This window comes from Perissodus microlepis, chromosome 14 (assembly GCF_051167445.1).
Source record: "Perissodus microlepis isolate ML-2025 ecotype Zambia chromosome 14, ASM5116744v1, whole genome shotgun sequence".
Classification (NCBI taxonomy): Eukaryota; Metazoa; Chordata; class Actinopteri; order Cichliformes; family Cichlidae; genus Perissodus; species Perissodus microlepis.
In genome coordinates this window covers 21,899,296-21,918,750 of record NC_140474.1, presented here as the reverse complement: position 1 = coordinate 21,918,750, position 19,455 = coordinate 21,899,296, and the positions used below count along the sequence as shown (strand labels likewise).

General features: G+C 39.3%; 2 protein-coding genes across 7 annotated transcripts in view; both read left to right on the top strand.

Moving 5' to 3' along the window:
- LOC146373910 (von Willebrand factor A domain-containing protein 5A-like) overlaps positions 1-4,515 on the top strand; it is a 28,318-nt gene extending 23,803 nt beyond the window's left edge. For all 5 annotated transcript variants that reach the window (XM_084950893.1, XM_084950892.1, XM_084950889.1 and 2 more), the window contains 3 exons: positions 611-756; positions 1,068-1,191; positions 1,297-4,515. In XM_084950893.1, the coding sequence (XP_084807019.1) occupies positions 611-756; positions 1,068-1,191; positions 1,297-1,376 (350 nt within the window). In that variant the 3' untranslated portion in view covers positions 1,377-4,515. The remainder of the gene's footprint in view (positions 1-610; positions 757-1,067; positions 1,192-1,296) is intronic.
- Positions 4,516-6,354: 1,839 nt separating this feature from the next.
- Positions 6,355-19,455, top strand: part of LOC146373909 (von Willebrand factor A domain-containing protein 5A-like) — a 31,312-nt gene continuing 18,211 nt past the window's right edge. For both annotated transcript variants that reach the window (XM_084950888.1, XM_084950887.1), the window contains exons 1-11: positions 6,355-6,459; positions 10,306-10,353; positions 12,919-13,121; positions 13,217-13,439; positions 13,570-13,736; positions 13,820-13,934; positions 14,059-14,234; positions 14,337-14,425; positions 14,520-14,664; positions 15,755-15,834; positions 15,925-16,039. In XM_084950888.1, the coding sequence (XP_084807014.1) occupies positions 10,311-10,353; positions 12,919-13,121; positions 13,217-13,439; positions 13,570-13,736; positions 13,820-13,934; positions 14,059-14,234; positions 14,337-14,425; positions 14,520-14,664; positions 15,755-15,834; positions 15,925-16,039 (1,356 nt within the window). In that variant the 5' untranslated portion in view covers positions 6,355-6,459; positions 10,306-10,310. The remainder of the gene's footprint in view (positions 6,460-10,305; positions 10,354-12,918; positions 13,122-13,216; positions 13,440-13,569; positions 13,737-13,819; positions 13,935-14,058; positions 14,235-14,336; positions 14,426-14,519; positions 14,665-15,754; positions 15,835-15,924; positions 16,040-19,455) is intronic.

Below are 19,455 nucleotides of genomic sequence, written 5' to 3'. Positions count from 1 at the left end.
TAAAACCATCGCGTGGCTCCGCTGTCGGCTTGTTTGTTTTCCTCGTAAACCTTTCACAATAAAGCTCAAGATCTTGTTGAGACTTTTCAAAATAAACTGAATCACGTGAAAGAGTATGCAGAGAGTTTACAGATGGGAAGCAAAAAAGAGCCGTCAGGTGCTAAAAAATTTCTCGGCTTTTAACAAAATGCTATACGTCGCTAGGTGTTTCATCAGATTCGAGGTGTTACCTCCTTTGCACAGTATCACAGTATCAGCTTGAAGCACTTGTTGCAGGCTGCTGAGTTTACATATTTTGCTGTGAAGTACAGCCAGACTTTTGACCACTTCGCCTTGGGCATTTTTAATCTGTAGCTCTGCTCTAAAAAAACGTACGTACCTGGGCCTGCCTACTACGCTTGCAAAGGTAAAATGATTGGCTAGAATCCAAAGTGTATGACATCTCAGGGAAAAAAAAAAGCACCGAAATAAAGCACCGAAATGTGCGCTGCTTTTTGGTCTGGTTAGTACCGTTTATGTCAGAACTGGTACCCATCCCAAATGTAGACCTCTGTCTTCTCATTTAGCACCATAATCAGGTCCAGTTGTTATTTCATCTTTGTTTTTCCAGTTGCTGCACCCGTGCAGCCACCCAGAGACCCTTTGCTGCACTTAGTCTCCCTGCAGGGGGCATCTGGCTGCTGGCTGCTTGATCCAGCTCTGGCTACTGCACTGGGAAAGACCAACGAGGAGGTGGAAAAGTCAAAGCCTGAAAAGGTGGACTTTTTTCAGTTTGAATAATAACACACTAAAGGATAATGTGAGATATTGTACAACAGATTTGATTGTATGATCTGAACAACAAAGTATTTCAGCACATTATTTTAGAGCATCACAGTTTGTGATTACATCAGGAACAGCATCCAGTGTAATAATCGGCCAAATCAAATATGCAGAGCTACACATCTTGGTGACACCTTGTGACAAAGAAGCAGCCAAAAATATTTAATACTACTGGTTGTAGAAAGTAAAATCATGTAGCGTGTTTTTATGTGTTTTATTTTATTGTCTTTGATTTGTTGAATTAGGCCAACAGTGAAGTGTGGGCCACCATTCTGGCTCTGATCTGGCTTCATGCTTTCAAGATGGATGCAAAGGATGAGTGGGAGCTTCTGGCTATGAAGGCTGTTTCATGGCTCCGTGCTCAGAATGGTAGTAACACGCTAATTAAAGAATAAAATGTTTTAAAAATAGTTTCATGCTACAGTCAACTTTTCTCCAACATTCATTATTTTAATATCTGTTTTCTGTTTTCAGCGCCGCGTGTGACAGAGTGTGTGGATGCTGGAAATGTCCTGTTGGGTTGCAGCGTGAGGAAAGAAGCTCTGGGCCTCTGAGGGGTTTCTTAAAGTGGCTTCACCTTCAGGGTGATCAGAAGCAGATCTGCGTACACCATACTGCCTTTGATCCAGTGCTGTTTTATGTTACATACCCTGCTGCGGTTATGCAGTCAGAATTGTTATATATTCTTTTTCATGCTTAGTTCTTAGTGTTAAGAGGCATTTTGTATTTTGTGAATCACTCCCTGTAAACCAGTGTGGGGAACTCCAGGCCTCAAATGATTAGTTCATTACCAGGCCTCTGGAGAACTTCAAGACAAGTTGAGGATGTAATTTAGCCATTTAAATCAGCTGTGTTGGATCAAGGACACATCTAAACCTTGCAGGAAACCGGGCCTTGAGGTCTGGAGTTCCCTACCCCAGCTGTAAACCAATGCACCTTTCGAGGTCCTCCTTCTTAGTTGCATTGAGGATTTTGTGCACGCTTCTTATGACAGAGAGGATAGAAGAGGCACAAAACTGTGCCCAGTCTGTGACATCAAACAAATTGGTTATGAATCAAAACTCTTTATTCCTACTTTTCTAAGTAATCTTAAAATTTCAAGTAAACCTTTTCTGAGTAATCTGTTTCTCCCGTTGCAGTTGTGCTCACCAGTCAAAACACAACGTCTATACACCACTAAACATTCAACACTTCTATAACAAAGTCCGTGAGCTGAACACATACAAGGTGCCTGAACATAACTAACAAATTATAATTTGTCACTCCAAGTTAACATGTTTGTTTTTTATTTTTAAAAAGCAAACTTTTTCAACCACCACTGGTTTATTATTCTTTTTGTTCAGTCTGTTCTTGTCTTAATGTGTCTACTCAGACAAAAACTGTGTGCATTTCTTTTCTTTGCTCGGTCACTGAACGCTAATGCAGAAAGCAGTGCAGGGTTGAGTCAAACCGATATCATCAACCATCATGGTTTCATGTTTCATGACAAAGAAGTATACTGTTCAAAATTATACATGATGATGTGCTCCCAATAATATTTGGAAGACCTACACACATTTTTTTAAATACTGGATTCTTTGTGTGCAAACAGTTCTTGAAAGATGAAGAAATTGATACGATTGACGGGGGCCAGTCTCTTTCTGTCATGGTCCTGGGTCTGGTGACCCAGTGTTCATGTGTTTTCGAGTTTCGTTAATATTCTTTGATTTTGTGTCATTTGTGGTTTTGGTTCTCTTAATTGTTTTGTGCTCATGTTATAGTTTTTAGCCTTTAGGTTTTCATCCTTTGTGTCTTGCCTGTCTTTCACGTTTCTTGTTTAGTTCCAGTTTGTTCTTGGTTTACTTATATTTTGGGGTTATCAAAAACGTTTTTTTGTAGGTTAATAAATATTAGGTTTATATTGTTGGATTGTCATTTATGCTTAGAAATATATAACCATATATTCTTAGAGGTGTATAACCGATTGTGTAGTGATAGGATGTGTGATCCTTAGTAGTCTGCAAAGACTGTGTGTGCATTCCAGAGTGCTCTGGCATATACACACATCTTAAGGAGATGAGAGAGGTCGTACCTTCTCTTACTGTTTTATGGTATGGTAAACACATCTATGTCCGTTTAGGTGTAAGTGCCTTTTGTTTAGATGAACTGCTGGACTTCCAGGCCCAGCAGATTTAGGGGAGTCATTCACGGGGTCAGATCTTGACCCACACACACGCACACCTACACGTATACACAGACTGGTACTCTTTGTTCCCATGTATGCCTATGTAAGATGTCATATGTTAATGAACTAATGCATATTCATGAATTACTTCAATAAAGAGCAGTACTACGGGGGAGCTAACTGAGAGTGACTGGGGTTCGAGCGTCAGGAACAGCGCTCATCACAGTTCTCTCCCTCGTGCACGTGATTACCAAAGAACTTTGGTGACTTGTGTCTTGTTTTTGCTGGTGTAGTAGAATTGTCTCATTTCAGCAACAGGTCTGTGCTAGACAAACCTATCAATAATTGCTTAATTTTTTGTTTTGTTTTTGTTCTTTATCTTTATAAGTAAGGCAGGAAGAACAGTAGGGCCATTTTCTATAAGGGTTTGTATCGGTCCAGCATAAACTGGAGTGGGCCTTTGGGACAGAGCAGGAGAAACAGCAGGAAACAATAAAAATTGATCTTTGGTTATCGCTTGCCAAACTGGATAAACTGACCATAAAACACAACTTTCAAATTTTGCACATTGGACTGCTTTTGCCTGTGTACAAAATATCACCACAGTGCAGCAGTGGCTTGTTGATTTGAAATTATTGGATGTTTGGTTGGACAAACAGTGGACACTCTTGGTCTCACCAGTAAGTCATGTCTCAATGCTCCCCTTGTTTCCAGTGTTAAACTTGTCTTTCTCCGCTTTTCCGTATTCGTTGTGCTTCCTGTTTTATTTTGATAGTCCTTGTCATGTGTTTAGTGTATTTAGTTTTGCTTCCTTCCTGTGTCATCATGTCTGATGTATGGTAAATGGACTGATTCTTATATAGCGCTTTTCTACTCTCACGGAGTACTCAAAGCGCTCTATACAACATGCCTCATTCACCCAATCCCATTCTTACAAGCACTTTATCTACACTTAGTGCTTTCTAACACTTAGTGAATTCATACACATTCATACTCCGATGGATGCATCGGAGAGCAAGTTGGGGTTAGTATCTTGCCCAAGGATACTTGACATGCAGACTGGAAGAGCCAGGGATCGAACCACCGACCTTCCGATCAGTAGGTGACCTGCTCTACCTCCTGAGCTACAGCCACCCAGCTGTGTCCCTCTGATCATTGTCACGTTAGCTGTGGTTCTCTTCTCGTCACGGTTCCAGGTCTAGGTTCTTACTTTTTGTTTATCTTTTGTTTGGTTCTTTAGTGTTCATTAGTGATGGCCAAATGAAGCTTTCTGAAGCATTGAAGCTCATATTGAAAAACGTTTCATCTGCTGGCCAAAAGCAGCTTGAATCTAAAACTTCTAATGAACGGTTTCATTATGATTGCCCACTATACAGCTGAATTGACAGCGTCTGTTTAACATCATGTGACAGTTCTGTTTGATATTGTGCTGATGTGGTTTTTTGAATATGTATTTTTTGTGGATTGAAAAAATTATGTCTATTTTGATAATAAATCAAAGATGAATAAACCTTCCTTGTTTAAACATGTGCCATGGTGTGTTCTCCTTTTGCTTGTGACTTCTTGTTAGTTTTTTACTAATAAAAAAGCCAGGAAGGGCATCCACTTTTCCTGTACCCATGTTCTGATGATGTTTATTATCGCTTACAGTATAAGTATAGACACTGCTGCTTCATTTTACTTAGCAAAACTTAAAAACAATTATTCTGATCTAGAAATTTGGTATTTAGATTGTGAGACACACACCTGACTGGTATATCACAGGAAGGTGGTGTGTGTCTGTTTAAACACGGATGAGATCGGTCACAGGTAGGTGATTACATCAGGGGCTTCAGGTGGAAACCCAGAGAGGGACCCACCTGGGAGCACAGACCACAATAAAACACCGATAGCCAACAGGAGAGAGAGAAAGTGAGAAGACAAACCAGATGGTATCAGCCAGGGAAGACCATAGGGGACCATAAAAGTCTGATATTCATATTAGCATAGAGCAGCAGAGAGTGTTTTTCCTCATCAGTCAAAACAGTTGTGAAAACATTTCAAAGCTTTATTTGTGTTTGCACATTTCTAGACAGAAGATCGTGATTCCTGTCTGCTCTGTTTCATTTAATTGTTGTTGATTTAATGAATTAGGCCAACAGTGAAGTGTGGGCCACCATTCTGGCTCTGATCTGGCTTCATGCTTTCAAGATGGAAGCAAAGGACGAGTGGGAGCTTCTGGCTATGAAGGCTGCCTCATGGCTCCATGCTCAGAATGATCGTAGCAATGATAATAACAGATAAATGATTTAAAAAATGCTTTATGCTACAGTGTAATTTTGTGTTGGACAAGTGAAAACATTTGTTTAAACTTTTTACTTTTTACTTTAATTGTAATCATAGTTAATTAGCTTAATACTGAACAAGTTGCATGAAAAAAATACATTTACATTACCTTAAATAATTAAAAACAACATGTAGAATGGGACATTTCAGAATCATATACAATACTATATACTTTTTATTGGATCATTTTTTGCATGCCCTCCAAGTGAAGGAAGCTCAAGCCAAACCCAGTATATATTGGCGAGATTACATTTCTGGGCTGGCATTTATTTTATACTGAATGAATGATTTTGTTGTGTAAAAGATACAAGTTTTATTATAGAAAAATATTACGTTTTGTTTTATAAAATATGTAAATTAATTGTAATGTTGCAAAATTAATAATGATTGTTGTTTTTCTTTGGATAAAATTAATTAGATAAGTAAAATGATTTGTAAAGAAACATGTTTTGATGCTATAATAAACTTTCTTCTTCCAATAAATTATTGTTGGGGTCCCCGGGGCCTCAGATCAGTCATCTATGTGATAAATATGTTGTTTGGAACAAGGTTTACATAGTGTGATGTAGATATCTTTTTATCAGACACCAAAAAAGTGGCAATACGTATTTGAGATAAATTGTGTTTGCACAGTTGTTTCATTTGATTGTCTTTGATTTGTTGAATTAGGCCAACAATGAAGTGTGGGCCACCATTCCATCTCTCTATGGCTATGCCATATTATCTGAATTTCTTTGAATTTTCTTTTTAACTAGTTCTATAATCATTGAACCAACTAAATGGAGACAACCTATTAGTGCTGATTAATGAAAGCTTGCACCGTAAAATAAAGAACAAGGAGGAGGAAGTACAATTATTTTTAGTGTAAGAGTGTGAGCGTGAGACCTTTCAGGACTTCAGAGCTATTGCAAAGTAAAAATGTAAACCACAGAAGGAATTCTAAAAAAAAACAATCCAAAAGAAAAATGTTTTGCAATTTGAAGCTCCGCCCACCCAGTGCATATCGGTTGGTGGAAAAAACAAGGAAATGGGACGTACCCGGTAGCAGTGACTTTTTTCTATAAAGTCTGCTGTTTGTGGCGTAAACATTGCTACAAGAACAGAGGAGTGCAGTAAACCTATCAGGATACACCCGTCTATCAATAGAGGTAAGCTTCTATTGCGCATCATTCTTCACTGGCGGCCATATTTTCATATCTCACGAGTTGATTTTAACCATTTCATTTTTTATGAGTTTGTCGGTCAGTTCATTGTCACGTCATTGGTTGCTTTTTCAGTTTCCATTACTGCCTTTTAAAAATGTTTTCGGGTCCCAGACAAAACAGTTTCAAAACTATTCAGTGGCACAAAACTGCAAAATTTTGTGTGTAGTGAAAAAGAACTCTTGCCTTAGATTCTGAAAGTGTCACATACTAGCAGGTAGGTGCACAGTCAATCTGTCACAATAACAAAGAGATGCCATTAATTGTCTGCACAGAAAACGCCTTCGACTGGAAGTTATCAGAGCGTAGAAGTCCCCGGTGTTCCTGCTTAACTGGTTTTCGTGTTTTCTGATGGCGTTTCCCAACATTTCACTGCGTGGTAACATAATCCAGATGTTTCTAGTGGCAGATCACATTAATGCGAATCTTTGTAGATGCCAAGATTAAATTTTTGCGATACGTGTGTCGAGTCATTAAAATTATGTTTAGATGATTTAAAGGATGAATGATATTTTTATTTTTTAAGTAACTTAAACGGGTTCTAATTGCTGACCAAAACAAGTTTAGCCTGCGAGCTGCGCCCCGCATGATGAGTCACAGGCACACCCTGTGCTGACAACTACAAGGGGTATTCATTGTTATTTGTGTGCGGATTATCGCTGAAGGAATTGATAAATTAGTAATGCAGTGTTTTCTTCTTTAAAATGCTGAGCTCATACAGGACTATAGAAACAAAAGAGAACCACTCCCTAAAGCATGCACTCTTTATAACGCACTCTATTGCGTTGGTAAGGAGCAGGTTATGTTCAGAGTTGCAGTTTTTAAATTCTGCTGCTAACACAGAACGCACTCAATAATACTGATTTAATCAACACAATTATCAATTTGGTCAGTTTTATTGATTGAATTGAGTATTTCATTGATCTATTTATAATGTATTGATTTGATTTGTTAACAAATCGAAGCGTCTACAGGTTAGTAATGTTTAATGTTTCAGAGTTCTAATATGCAGATGTGGCGTTAGAAATAAACAGCAGTACTGAGAGCGCACTCAGCGTTAAAATAAAATAAACCACTCAATTAATATTTTAATTTCAACATTGTGTGTAAAATGAGAAGACATTTTCTGCACAAAGAAGTATTTCTTTATTTCCAAGTATTTGTGTCACTATCATATTCTGTTCGCTATAGATTTTTAATCATCTTCACCTGATTAAATCTCTTAATGCGCCAGCCACCCCCTTTTTTATGAGCGCCCGCAGAACAACCGCGGTCAAGTCAAACCAGCCGCCTCTTATCCTACCGTAAAACGTTGGATATCTTCTTGTTCGCTAATCGAGACACCCACACAAACGCACAGAGGAAGTTAAGAGAAATAAAGCTCCAGGACCATTGTTTTCCCCAGTGAAGTTTTCATTTATTTTTCTTTTCACTTTCGCTGGTAATGTGCTTCTTAATTTACAATTCAATGGAATATTAAATGTGACCGCACCCACACTCAGTTTCATCTCAATCAACTGCAAAATTCCTGAGAAGTTAAAAGACAGTTACTCAAATTCAACCAGGGCTGTAGCTATAGATTATTAATCTATCGATTATTCCATTGCGTAATCGGATAAGAAAATACTTTGTCTTATTAATGAGAAATAATAAATATCGTAAAGAAAAAGAAAATACGTGTCTATCAAAATGAACTGCTCACTGTTTTCTATTAGAAATTGCATTTTTCTTTTCGTTTCATCCGTCATGTTTCATTTGTCAGAAAAAAAACAACAACAAAACAAATAATTTGTATTTACATCCCATATTAAGTTTTTATTTTCTTAAATGCAAAATTATTTATAGAGTGAAAGTCTCTTTCTCCCCCAACTAATGGCTCCGCTTCTTTGCTCATTCGGTGTGTAAACAGACTGCAGCTCCACTTTAAACTGTGCCTGCCTCATCAAAATATTTTATTTATTTATCTGCCATTTTTCAAGTGGTCTTAAACTTTTGATCAGGACTGTCATATTCAAAAATTGGCACACATGTAGCGGAGTAACCCAGAGGAGTAATCAACTGAGAATTTCATGTCAACTATCAAGGATGCTTTTAATTAATTTTTATGTGATGTTATATTTGATTGAATATGTTGAATTAGACCAGAAATGTCCGTTAAATTTCTCCAGAATTATGCAGTGGAATGAGAAAAAAACCCTGCACACGTTAGTGTGAGTGTTCAAGAAGAAGAATCCAATGTCATTTTAACTGTCATGTATAATTTTAAATACATTTTTAACATGATGTTGACACATTACTTTGAAATGTTTTTTTCAGTTGAGTAGTTGTCCTTTAATTTCTTGGGTGTTTAAGCAGTTTAAGATCATACTTCTAGAGTAAGTGAACCAGAGTAGAAATGTGTTGACAGTATCATGTCAACTGTGAATGATGACTTTTAATGAATTTTGGAATATGATGGAATAATTGAGTGATTGTGTTGAATTTGAACATACTTGCCCTCTAATTTCTCAGAAATTTTGCTGACTAAACCAAAACACCAAAACAACGCAGGGTTTTGTCATGTAAAAACGTATTAGTCTAACTCTATTAAATCCAGTGTTTTAGGCAGAAACGTGTGAAACCTGCACTTCCAAAGTCTTATTATGTTGTCATGCGACTCTGCTGGTTTTCGAGCAGCTAGTTTGCTCTGCTCCTGGTGAATTTCTGATCATTCTTGAAACGATCTGGTGTTGTTTATAAACTGAACTTTCCCACAATTTGAGGCATTCAGAAAATACTGGTTGAGGCTATGTGGATGAATATTCATACAGTCCAAACAGGGTAGTTTCGTGGACTTTAAGAACCGAGAACAAAGCACTGATGCTCACAGGAAGATTGAACAGACTGTTTAATCAGAAAAAATATCAGTGTGAAAAACTGGTGAAGAAAATATGGTACATTGTTCCAGGATGCCTAGAGGAGGTATTTCCTGCATGTCCTACCAGGAGGACGTCTTAGGCCAAACCCCACAGATGCTGGACAGATTGCATTTCTGGGTTGGATGGTTGTGTGTATACTTTCGTTCTTTTATGTGGCATCAAAATAACAAATGGTAGATTTTGTCATAAATACAACATAATTAATATGTACTTGATATTGTTGAAAACTCACATTGTGTTCAGAGGATAGTAAATAAGCTTTTGAGTAAATTACATTGAATAAAAGTGCAAGCAACAGAAAAATAAACATTTTGTTTTACAATTAATTAACATGTTTTATAACTTTGCAAAATGAATGATATTTTGTACATTATGTGTAACATCAGATTTCTGTATGCTTGCATGACAACTTTAGGGTAGTAATATAGATGCTTTCACAATAATTTATATGCATATGATGTGATTCCATAAGCAAAGTCTGTGTGGCTACAATTAACCATTAAATCTGAGATATTCATGCTGTTTTTAAACTCGGTGAGGTCGATCACAGGAAGAAGATAACAAGAGTGAAAGTAATGGTTGGTTCCAACTTGGATTTTTTAAAGGAGGTCCTGCTGTCATTGTTTATCATTGTGATCAGAGGAACACTAGGTGAACATTTTAACCCTCAACCAATAAGTATTAAAAACGGTTCTAATACTGGAAGTCAGATCATCAAAATTTGTCATAGTCATAACCACAACATTATCTGATGAGATTTATTTGGAAATATTAATTTTTTAATATATATTAATATAGCTAAAGAATGTCTGAAATGTAGAGCACCTATGAATGTTATTTCAACACTAAGTCCTCAGATGTTTTTGTTTCACAGGTACAATGATGAACCGCTGTGGTCTGCTAACTCTCCAGAAGGAACCAGGTACTGACAGAAAGTAAAGGGGCTGTTTTCTCTCCAGCTTCTTTTCATTCATCTAAAATTCAAATGTAAAGACTTTTTTATTCGTAGTGGCTCATAATAATAAATGATTATTTCCCCATGACTGAGACAATACTCAACAAACCCATTTCAATAGCTGGATGGTCATTTGCTCTTTAGGTTATCAACATGAAAATTGCATTGAGGTTCATGGCCATTTTCACCTTCTGCTGACCAAAGTATACATAAGAAAATCTTGTGCTTCTCCCACACCCACTGGTGAAAAGTTCTGGATGGCATCAAGCTTACTCTGTGAAGTTGATCATATGCATCTTGGACAGTAGTGTACTGCTGCATATGGCTACGATTAATGCAGAGTATATCCTTGTGATACAAAAGCACAGAAGAAAAATGATGGATACAAGAAACAAACAAAATTAAAGCTGCAAGCAGCGTTATGAGGGCCCTCGCACCCCCGGCGCGTCGAGCCACGCCCAACACCTGAAACCAGCACGTCCGATCTGATGTCACATTGATGGAATTCATGCATTTAACCACCAGCTAACATTTCACCTCGTTCAATCATGATTAGTTAGTCGTCCCACTAGGTGGCGCTCTAACCATTAATGACAAATGGCATAACAAACATTTCCGAGCTCGAGTCTCATCACGCCTATGACCTTTGGGAGAGATTGAACATTGTGTTTTTGAGTGACAGCAGATTACTGCTTTTTGGCGAGTGACTGAAACCACGTGCCGCCATGACCACCCCGTTTCCCTGAATGTAAAAAGCTTCGCAATTTAACATCACAAAGGTCTTTAGATGCCACACACTGGAGATCGCATCAATCTGATGAAATCCCTTGGAGGAGTTCGTCAAAGTACGGTGCCTGAAAAGAGGGGAAAATGTCGCCAAAATTACACATTCATTTTAAAATGGCTGACTTCCTGTTGGATTTGGGATATTGCTCCAGGAGACTTTTTTGTACATCTTGATATCTCCTATAAGCTTACCAGGTTTCAGACTCATAGATAAAACACAGAGCAGGGGCTGTGGTTTTGAAATTTTGTAGGGGGCGCTGTGGAGCCATTTTGCGCTATTCAAGGAAAATGGTTACATAACAACAAAGCGTTCATCACATTGGAGGTGTGGGCCAAATTTAAAGCCTATATAAACTTTCCAAGCCCCTCAAAAGCCACTTCATCTTTCATGGTGAACTGCGCTGCCACCAGGGTGCGCCGTTCAGTTTAAAGTCACAATTTTCGCACTGAAGCATCACGAGGGACCCATGTTAATATTCACCGCTTTTGAGGTGTCCACGATGAACCTGTGAAAATCAGTACAACAAAGTGAAAGACATGACATTTCCTGTTGCCACTAGGTGGCGCTCTGCTTACTCCTGACAATGGGCACATCAATCTGTTCAGGGCGGGTCTGACATCACGCCTGTAAAGTCTGGTACTGATCAGACTGGATTTCATTGAGTTATACTAATTTGTTTCTTCATGGCGAGACATGAAAGTTCGCCATGCTGCTGGGGTCACACCCTTTCGCGAAAAGTCACAGTTTTCACTGTAACCCAAGACCAACTCCTTAAGGCTTTCCTGGAGAAATTTGAGGCTGCAGATGTCACCCATCACAATACTGTATCCCAAAGTGTAAAACATGACATTTCCTGTTCCCACTAGGTGGCGCTGTCCCTTATGTCAAATATGGCAGTTGAAATATGTTCAGGGGTGGAGCCTTATCATATGTGTGCTCTTTGGTCCAGATCGGACAATGTATGACAGAATGAGAGGCAATAAGATTTTCATGGCGAGTCATTGAAATTTGTCGCGGCGCCACGGCGTCACCGTATTGTGAAAACTCAAAAGCTCCGCAATTTAACATGGCCCAGGTGTGTAGTTGGCACTGTCCAAATTTGAAGTTTATAGGACCAAATCCCAAGGAGGAGTTCGTTAAAGTACAAGGCATGGAAACGGTAAAATCAGAGCCAAAATGTCACCTTCAATCCAAAATGGCGGACTTCCTGTTGGGTTTAGGACATGGCCATAATAGACTTTTTTGTTCGACTCTGAACGTTATATATGTGTACCGACTTTCAAACATGTAGGTCATACCCATACCGGGGGCTCGCGTTTTTCATTTTTCTAGGTGGCGCTACTGAGCTAATTTTCCCTGGCCATGTCTGAGAACATTAAAATACGTAAATTTTCACCAGACCTGACGCGTGTGCAAAATTTCATGAGTTTTTGAGCATGTTTAGGCCCTCAAAAGGCCGATTCATTTGCCGAAATAATAATAATAATAATAATAATAATAATAATAATAATAATAATAAACAGAGCAGATACAATAGGGCCTTCGCACTGTCAGTGCTCGGGCCCTAATAAATGAATAATAATATAAATAAACAAACAAACTTTGCAACACTGTTGGACAGTCATGTTTAAGTACCAGCTTGGTTTAATGGCTAACTTTTGTGTGGCTGAAATGTAACACAAGTAACAACCATTTTTAAAACATGTGCATGGTTTATGTATTTATGATTGTTCTGTTTCTTTTAGTTCCTCTGAAGAGCATTGAGGTGGAGCTGGAGGTGAGGGACCATGTGGCTACGGTGGTCTCCACCCTGAACTACGAGAATAAGGAGGACAAACCATTAGAGGCTGTTTTTGTCTTCCCTCTGCCTGGAGATGCTGCTGTCTGTCATTTCAGTGCTAAGATTGGACAGACACAGATTGTAGCTGAGGTGAAGGAGAAACAGAAGGTGAGCTGGACAGTAAATATAACCTGATTATAAGTAAGATTCAAAATAACAATAAACACAGTAAATGTCACTGACATGTGCCACCTGTCCTTCAGGCTCATGAGGAGTATGATGATGCTCTGAGCTCCGGTCAGCAGGCCTTCCTATTGGAGGAGAGTGATCAGAGTCCAGATATATTCTCTCTGAGTGTGGGCAGTCTGCCTCCAGGAGAGAGCGCCTCCATCAGGTTGGAGTACGTGACTGAGCTGTCTGTGCAGGCTGATGATGGTCTGAGGTTCTGTCTGCCTGCTGTGCTCAACCCTCGATACCAGCCTCAGGGTAGGAAAATCATCCAACACTTATTAATTTAGTTAAATATTTATCACAAAACAATCATGCTTGTAACAAGCATGAGTCCCAGTAAAAATGTACCACAGTGATTTGCAACTATCTCTAATGTCAAGTACAGGTAGTGAAGGTGCAGGAGTCCAGGTGACTTCTGTTCCAGCCTCTCTGGTGCCCTACAGTCTGTCTTTCTCTGCCCGAGTGTCGTCTCCTCGTCCAATCTCTAAAGTAGAGTCCAACTGTTCCCTGGACCCTCTCCAGTACCTCAACACTGATCAAACCCAGGCCACGGTAGGTAGAGTGCTGATGTTTCTGCTGTGTGTGGTTGTTACTTATTACTGAGAATTAAATATGAATGTGTTTGTGGTGTGCAGGTCAAGCTGGCTGCAGGACACAAGTTTGACAGAGATGTTGAACTGCTGATTTATTACAAAGACGCCCACCAGCCCACTGCTGTGGTGGAGGCAGGACAGGCCTCTGCTGAGCCAGGTGAGTGAAAATGAGTGAAGTAGTTGGTCTGCAAATACAGATTTTATTATCTATACTCTTTAAGTTTTTGAACAAACAATGAAAAGCAAATTTAGGTAATTTTTAAAATTTGTTTATTTTTCAGGCTCTCTGATGGGTGATTCAGTGGTGATGGTGAGTCTGTACCCTGAGTTCCCCCAGTCTGTGATGTCTTCAATGGCTTCATGTGGAGAGTTTGTGTTCTTAATGGATCGATCTGGAAGTATGGGCTGTCCTATCACAAACAGCAAGCAGCAGGAAACTCGCATCAGCAGTGCCAGGGTATCTGTATTAAGTTATTACAGTCAGAAAATCTGTCATAGTGTTCCTCTCACACAGTGGGCTCACCATATTTTCCATCCCTCACCATCCTGTTCTCTTAAGGATACTCTGCTGCTTCTGTTGAAGAGCTTACCAATGGGCTGCTATTTCAACATTTACAGTTTTGGGTCCGGATATGAACACATCTTCCCGTGAGTCTCTCCCTCATATCGGTCACCCCAAGAAAGGCCCTTCTGTCTTTAATATCTGAATGGATGTTTTGGTCATGTGTTTATGTGATGGCAGTAAGAGTGTGGAGTACAGCCAGCAGACCATGGAGGAGGCTCTGAAGAAAGTTGAGCAGATGGAGGCTAATCTTGGAGGAACGGAGATCCTGCAGCCCCTCAAACATATTTACAGCCAGCCCTGCATTCCCAATCAGCCAAGACAGGTAACACACACAGTCTGACACTTTCCTGGTTATGGCTCATGTTGGGGATGATCTGCTCATAATAATGTTGGTGGTTTGATCACTGGCTGCACACCAGTGTGTTCTTGAGCCCCAATGCACATGATGCAGAGTGAGTATGTGTGCGAGTAAATGCTTGATAGAAAGTGCTTGGATATAGAAAAAGATCCTGGAGCTCTTCAAACACAGACACTGGCTTACATTCATTTACTGGAGACTTTAGAAACGTTAGCTAGAGAAAAGTGCTTTGACATAGAACAAAGTGCTTGTATTCACCCATTTTTGTGAATATGTGAAAGAGACATGTTGTATGAAGAGTTAAGTTCTCAAGCAGAGTAGAAAAAGCACTTTAAAAAAAAGCACTCTTCTCCATGCCTGCTTCATGCCCTGGGGGACGGGCCTATGGCTCCCTACACCCTCTAGCAGACCATTACATGGAGAAACCTTTTGAACACAAGCGCGCCCATTCACACAGGTGTGCACACGGGTGTTCACTGTTCACAGACACAACCTACACCATTCTTGGCTGCTACCTCAAAGCACATTGTGCGCTGTCGGTCCTGCGTGTTGCACAACAACATTCAATACTTAGTATTTACTGTTGTTTACACTTAGCTAGACTAAAGCGATGGTGTTGTGTTTATTATGTTGCTCTCTCTCTCCTTTTTTTTTTTTCTTTTTTTTTTCTTTTTTAAGTGCCCTTTCTCACTGTCCCTCTTCCCCTCTGTTTTTCTTTTCCTTCCTCTCTTTCTTTCTCCCTTTCCTATCCCCTAGCCATGTCTGTCTCGTCTGTAACAACTGAAAATAAAATAAATAATAACAACAAAGGTCGATCAAATGGACCAATACGGCAAGGCCATGATGATCCACTTGGATAAATCCGTTGGGCATCTTTGTTGGCCTTCAGACAACAATTCTGATGGCTAAAGAATCAAACGGGACAGGCAAAAAAAAAACAACTCTAATAAGATTCAGTCCAATTACCATATCTGAAACCTAACTCAGCTCTCAGAACAAGTTGTGTGTTTGTGGGTCTGATGTTATGTCCTTTTGTGCCAACTCTCCTCTCTAGTTGTTTGTCTTTACTGATGGAGAGGTGGGGAACACCAAAGAAGTGATAGATCTGGTGAAGACTAATTCAGGTTCTCACAGGTGAAACCACAAAAACACAACTATATCTACACAATTCCCAGAATGTCCAACATGTCCGCTGTGTACTTAAAGAAAACTGTTGTATTGCAGGTGTTTCTCTTTTGGGATTGGGGAAGGGGCCAGCTCTGCTCTCATCAATGGGATGGCCAAAGAAGGAGGAGGTCACGCTCAGTTCATCACAGGGACTGACAGGATGCAACCAAAAGTAAGACATTTAACACAATTATGAAGGAGGATAATAACACTATATGAAGGACTTACTAAACATACTTCACCAACTTGTAAAAGATATTACATCATCTTATTTTGCTGGTTTGACTAATGGTAATAAACTTAATCCAATATTTTTGTTTGACACCATCAGCAGATTCCTTAATCTCCCTCAATCTGCTTTCCCTGCCATGTATTCCAGTGACTGCATCAAGTCTGTGTGTCTTCAACTGACTCAAATCTCTTGATCAGTTCTCTTCTCAGAGTTTAAACTAATTTTCTCAACATATCTCCTTGACATTATTTCACACACTTTTGTCCCATACGTCCCATTATTGCACACGTTTTCCTGCCCAGTGGACATTGTCTGTCCTAAATTCATTAGCAGGTTCTACTTGTCATCTGTCCTTGGCTTTTCTCTATTATAAATCATTCCATTCATCTTACCCAGCGTCTTTCCTCTAGGGAAAACATCCCTCCTTAGATTCCACTGTTTTAGGTCATTATGGGCCAATTTCCAAAGTCTTCGAGAAAGTTGTTGCTTCTCAATCTGGTTATTGACAAAACCACAGCACTGAAACAACTTTATTAAAAAGAAAAAAAAATTGCTAATGGTATTCTTATGCACTCGGATAAGAGAAAATATTTCATTTTAGTTGTGCTTGACTTATCTGCAGTCTTTGATACCACTGATCATGCTACTCTTATCACCAGAATACAAAACTAGATGGCATCACTGGTACTGCTTGCAAATGGTTTTCTGCATATTTATTCAACAAATTCATATTAATCAATGTAGAGTGGTGTGAAAATGTGTTTTCCCCCTTCCTTATTTTATATTTTTTGTCTACAGGGAGTGCAGAATTATTAGGCAAGTTGTATTTTTGAGGAATAATTTTATTATTGAACAACAACCATGTTCTCAATGAACCCAAAAAACTCATTAATATCAAAGCTGAATGTTTTTGGAAGTAGTTTTTAGTTTGTTTTCAGTTTTAGCTATTTTAGGGGGATATCTGTGTGTGCAGGTGACTATTACTGTGCATAATTATTAGGCAACTTAACAAAAAACAAATATATACCCATTTCAATTATTTATTTTTACCAGTGACACCAATATAACATCTCCACATTCACAAATATACATTTCTGACATTCAAAAACAAAACAAAAACAAATCAGCGACCAATATAGCCACCTTTCTTTGCAAGGACACTCAAAAGCCTGCCATCCATGGATTCTGTCAGTGTTTTGATCTGTTCACCATCAACATTGCGTGCAGCAGCAACCACAGCCTCCCAGACACTGTTCAGAGAGGTGTACTGTTTTCCCTCCTTGTAAATCTCACATTTGATGATGGACCACAGGTTCTCAATGGGGTTCAGATCAGGTGAACAAGGAGGCCATGTCATTAGTTTTTCTTCTTTTATACCGTTTCTTGCCAGCCACGCTGTGGAGTACTTGGACGCGTGTGATGGAGCATTGTCCTGCATGAAAATCATGTTTTTCTTGAAGGATGCAGACTTCTTCCTGTACCACTGCTTGAAGAAGGTGTCTTCCAGCAACTGGCAGTAGGACTGGGAGTTGAGCTTGACTCCATCCTCAACCCGAAAAGGCCCCACAAGCTCATCTTTGATGATACCAGCCCAAACCAGTACTCCACCTCCACCTTGCTGGCGTCTGAGTCGGACTGGAGCTCTCTGCCCTTTACCAATCCAGCCACGGGCCCATCCATCTGGCCCATCAAGACTCACTCTCATTTCATCAGTCCATAAAACCTTAGAAAAACCAGTCTTGAGATATTTCTTGGCCCAGTCTTGACGTTTCAGCTTGTGTGTCTTGTTCAGTGGTGGTCGTCTTTCAGCCTTTCTTACCTTGGCCTCTGAGTATTGCACACCTTGTGCTTTTGGGCACTCCAGTGATGTTGCAGCTCTGAAATATGGCCAAACTGGTGGCAAGTGGCATCTTGGCAGCTGCACGCTTGACTTTTCTCAGTTCATGGGCAGTTATTTTGCGCCTTGGTTTTTCCACACGCTTCTTGCAACCCTGTTGGCTATTTTGAATGAAACACTTGATTGTTCGATGATCACGCTTCAGAAGCTTTGCAATTTTGAGACTGCTGCATCCCTCTGCAAGATATCTCACTATTTTTGACTTTTCTGAGCCTGTCAAGTCCTTCTTTTGACCCATTTTGCCAAAGGAAAGGACGTTGCCTAATAATTATGCACACCTGATATAGGGTGTTGATGTCATTAGACCACACCCCTTCTCATTACAGAGATGCACATCACCTAATATGCTTAATTGGTAGTAGGCTTTCGAGCCTATACAGCTTGGAGTAGGACAACATGCATGAAGAGGATGATGTGGACAAAATACTCATTTGCCTAATAATTCTGCACTCCCTGTATTTGTCACACTTAAATATGTCAGATCATCAAACAAATTTAAATATCAGACAAAGATAACACAAGTAAACACAAAATGAAGTTTCTAAATTAACCAGTTTTATATTAAAGGGGAAAAAGTCCAAACCTACATCGCCCTGTGTGATAAAAATGATTGTGATAACTGGTTGGGCCACCCTTAGCAGCAACTATGTTTCTATGTTTTTAACTAGATTTTTGCATCTTTGCGCTCTTTTAATGTTCCTGTACTCATATTAGCTTTTAATTTGTATTTTTTATATTAAGTTATTTGCATTTTTCTGTGCAATATTGATTATGTATTATGTTAAGAAATGTTGGGATCCCCCCCCTTCCCTTTTAATTTGTAGTGGTTTAGTCCAGAATCTATTTTGGCTGTAGCTTAATCAATGAACCAATACCACCTCGTTAATGTCAATTGGTCAGCTGGTTTATTTGTTGAGTTGTAATTGGTCCACTTGGAAATTCTTTTTCTGTTTCCTTATTTTTTTTCTTTAAACATTAACTGTTGGACATTTTGCAACAACCCTGATGAAGGCCACAAGACAAAACACGTTGTTCACTTAATAAAGTTGTTCCCTAGAATCTTAAGCGTCGCTGGAGTCTCGGTGTCATCAGATCTTTGTCTTCTCCATGCACTTTGGAAGTTGGTGAAGTTGTGCCAGAAATATTTGTTGCTATCAATGTTCACCAGTGTCCCGTGTTATTGCCATTTGTGGATAATGGCTTTTACTGTGGTTCGCTGGAGTCCCACAGCTTTACAAATGGCTTTCAACACTGACAGATCTAATTACTTTGTTTCTCATATGTCTCTGAATTTCCTTGGATCACAGCTTGATGTCTGGCTTTTGAAGATCTTTTGGCCTACTCCACTTTGTCATGCAGCTCCTATTTAAGTGATTTCGTCATTAAGAACAGGTGTGGAAGTAATCAGGTTCAGAAACTGAACTCAGCTTTCCAAAGATGTGATACACAGCAGATCATT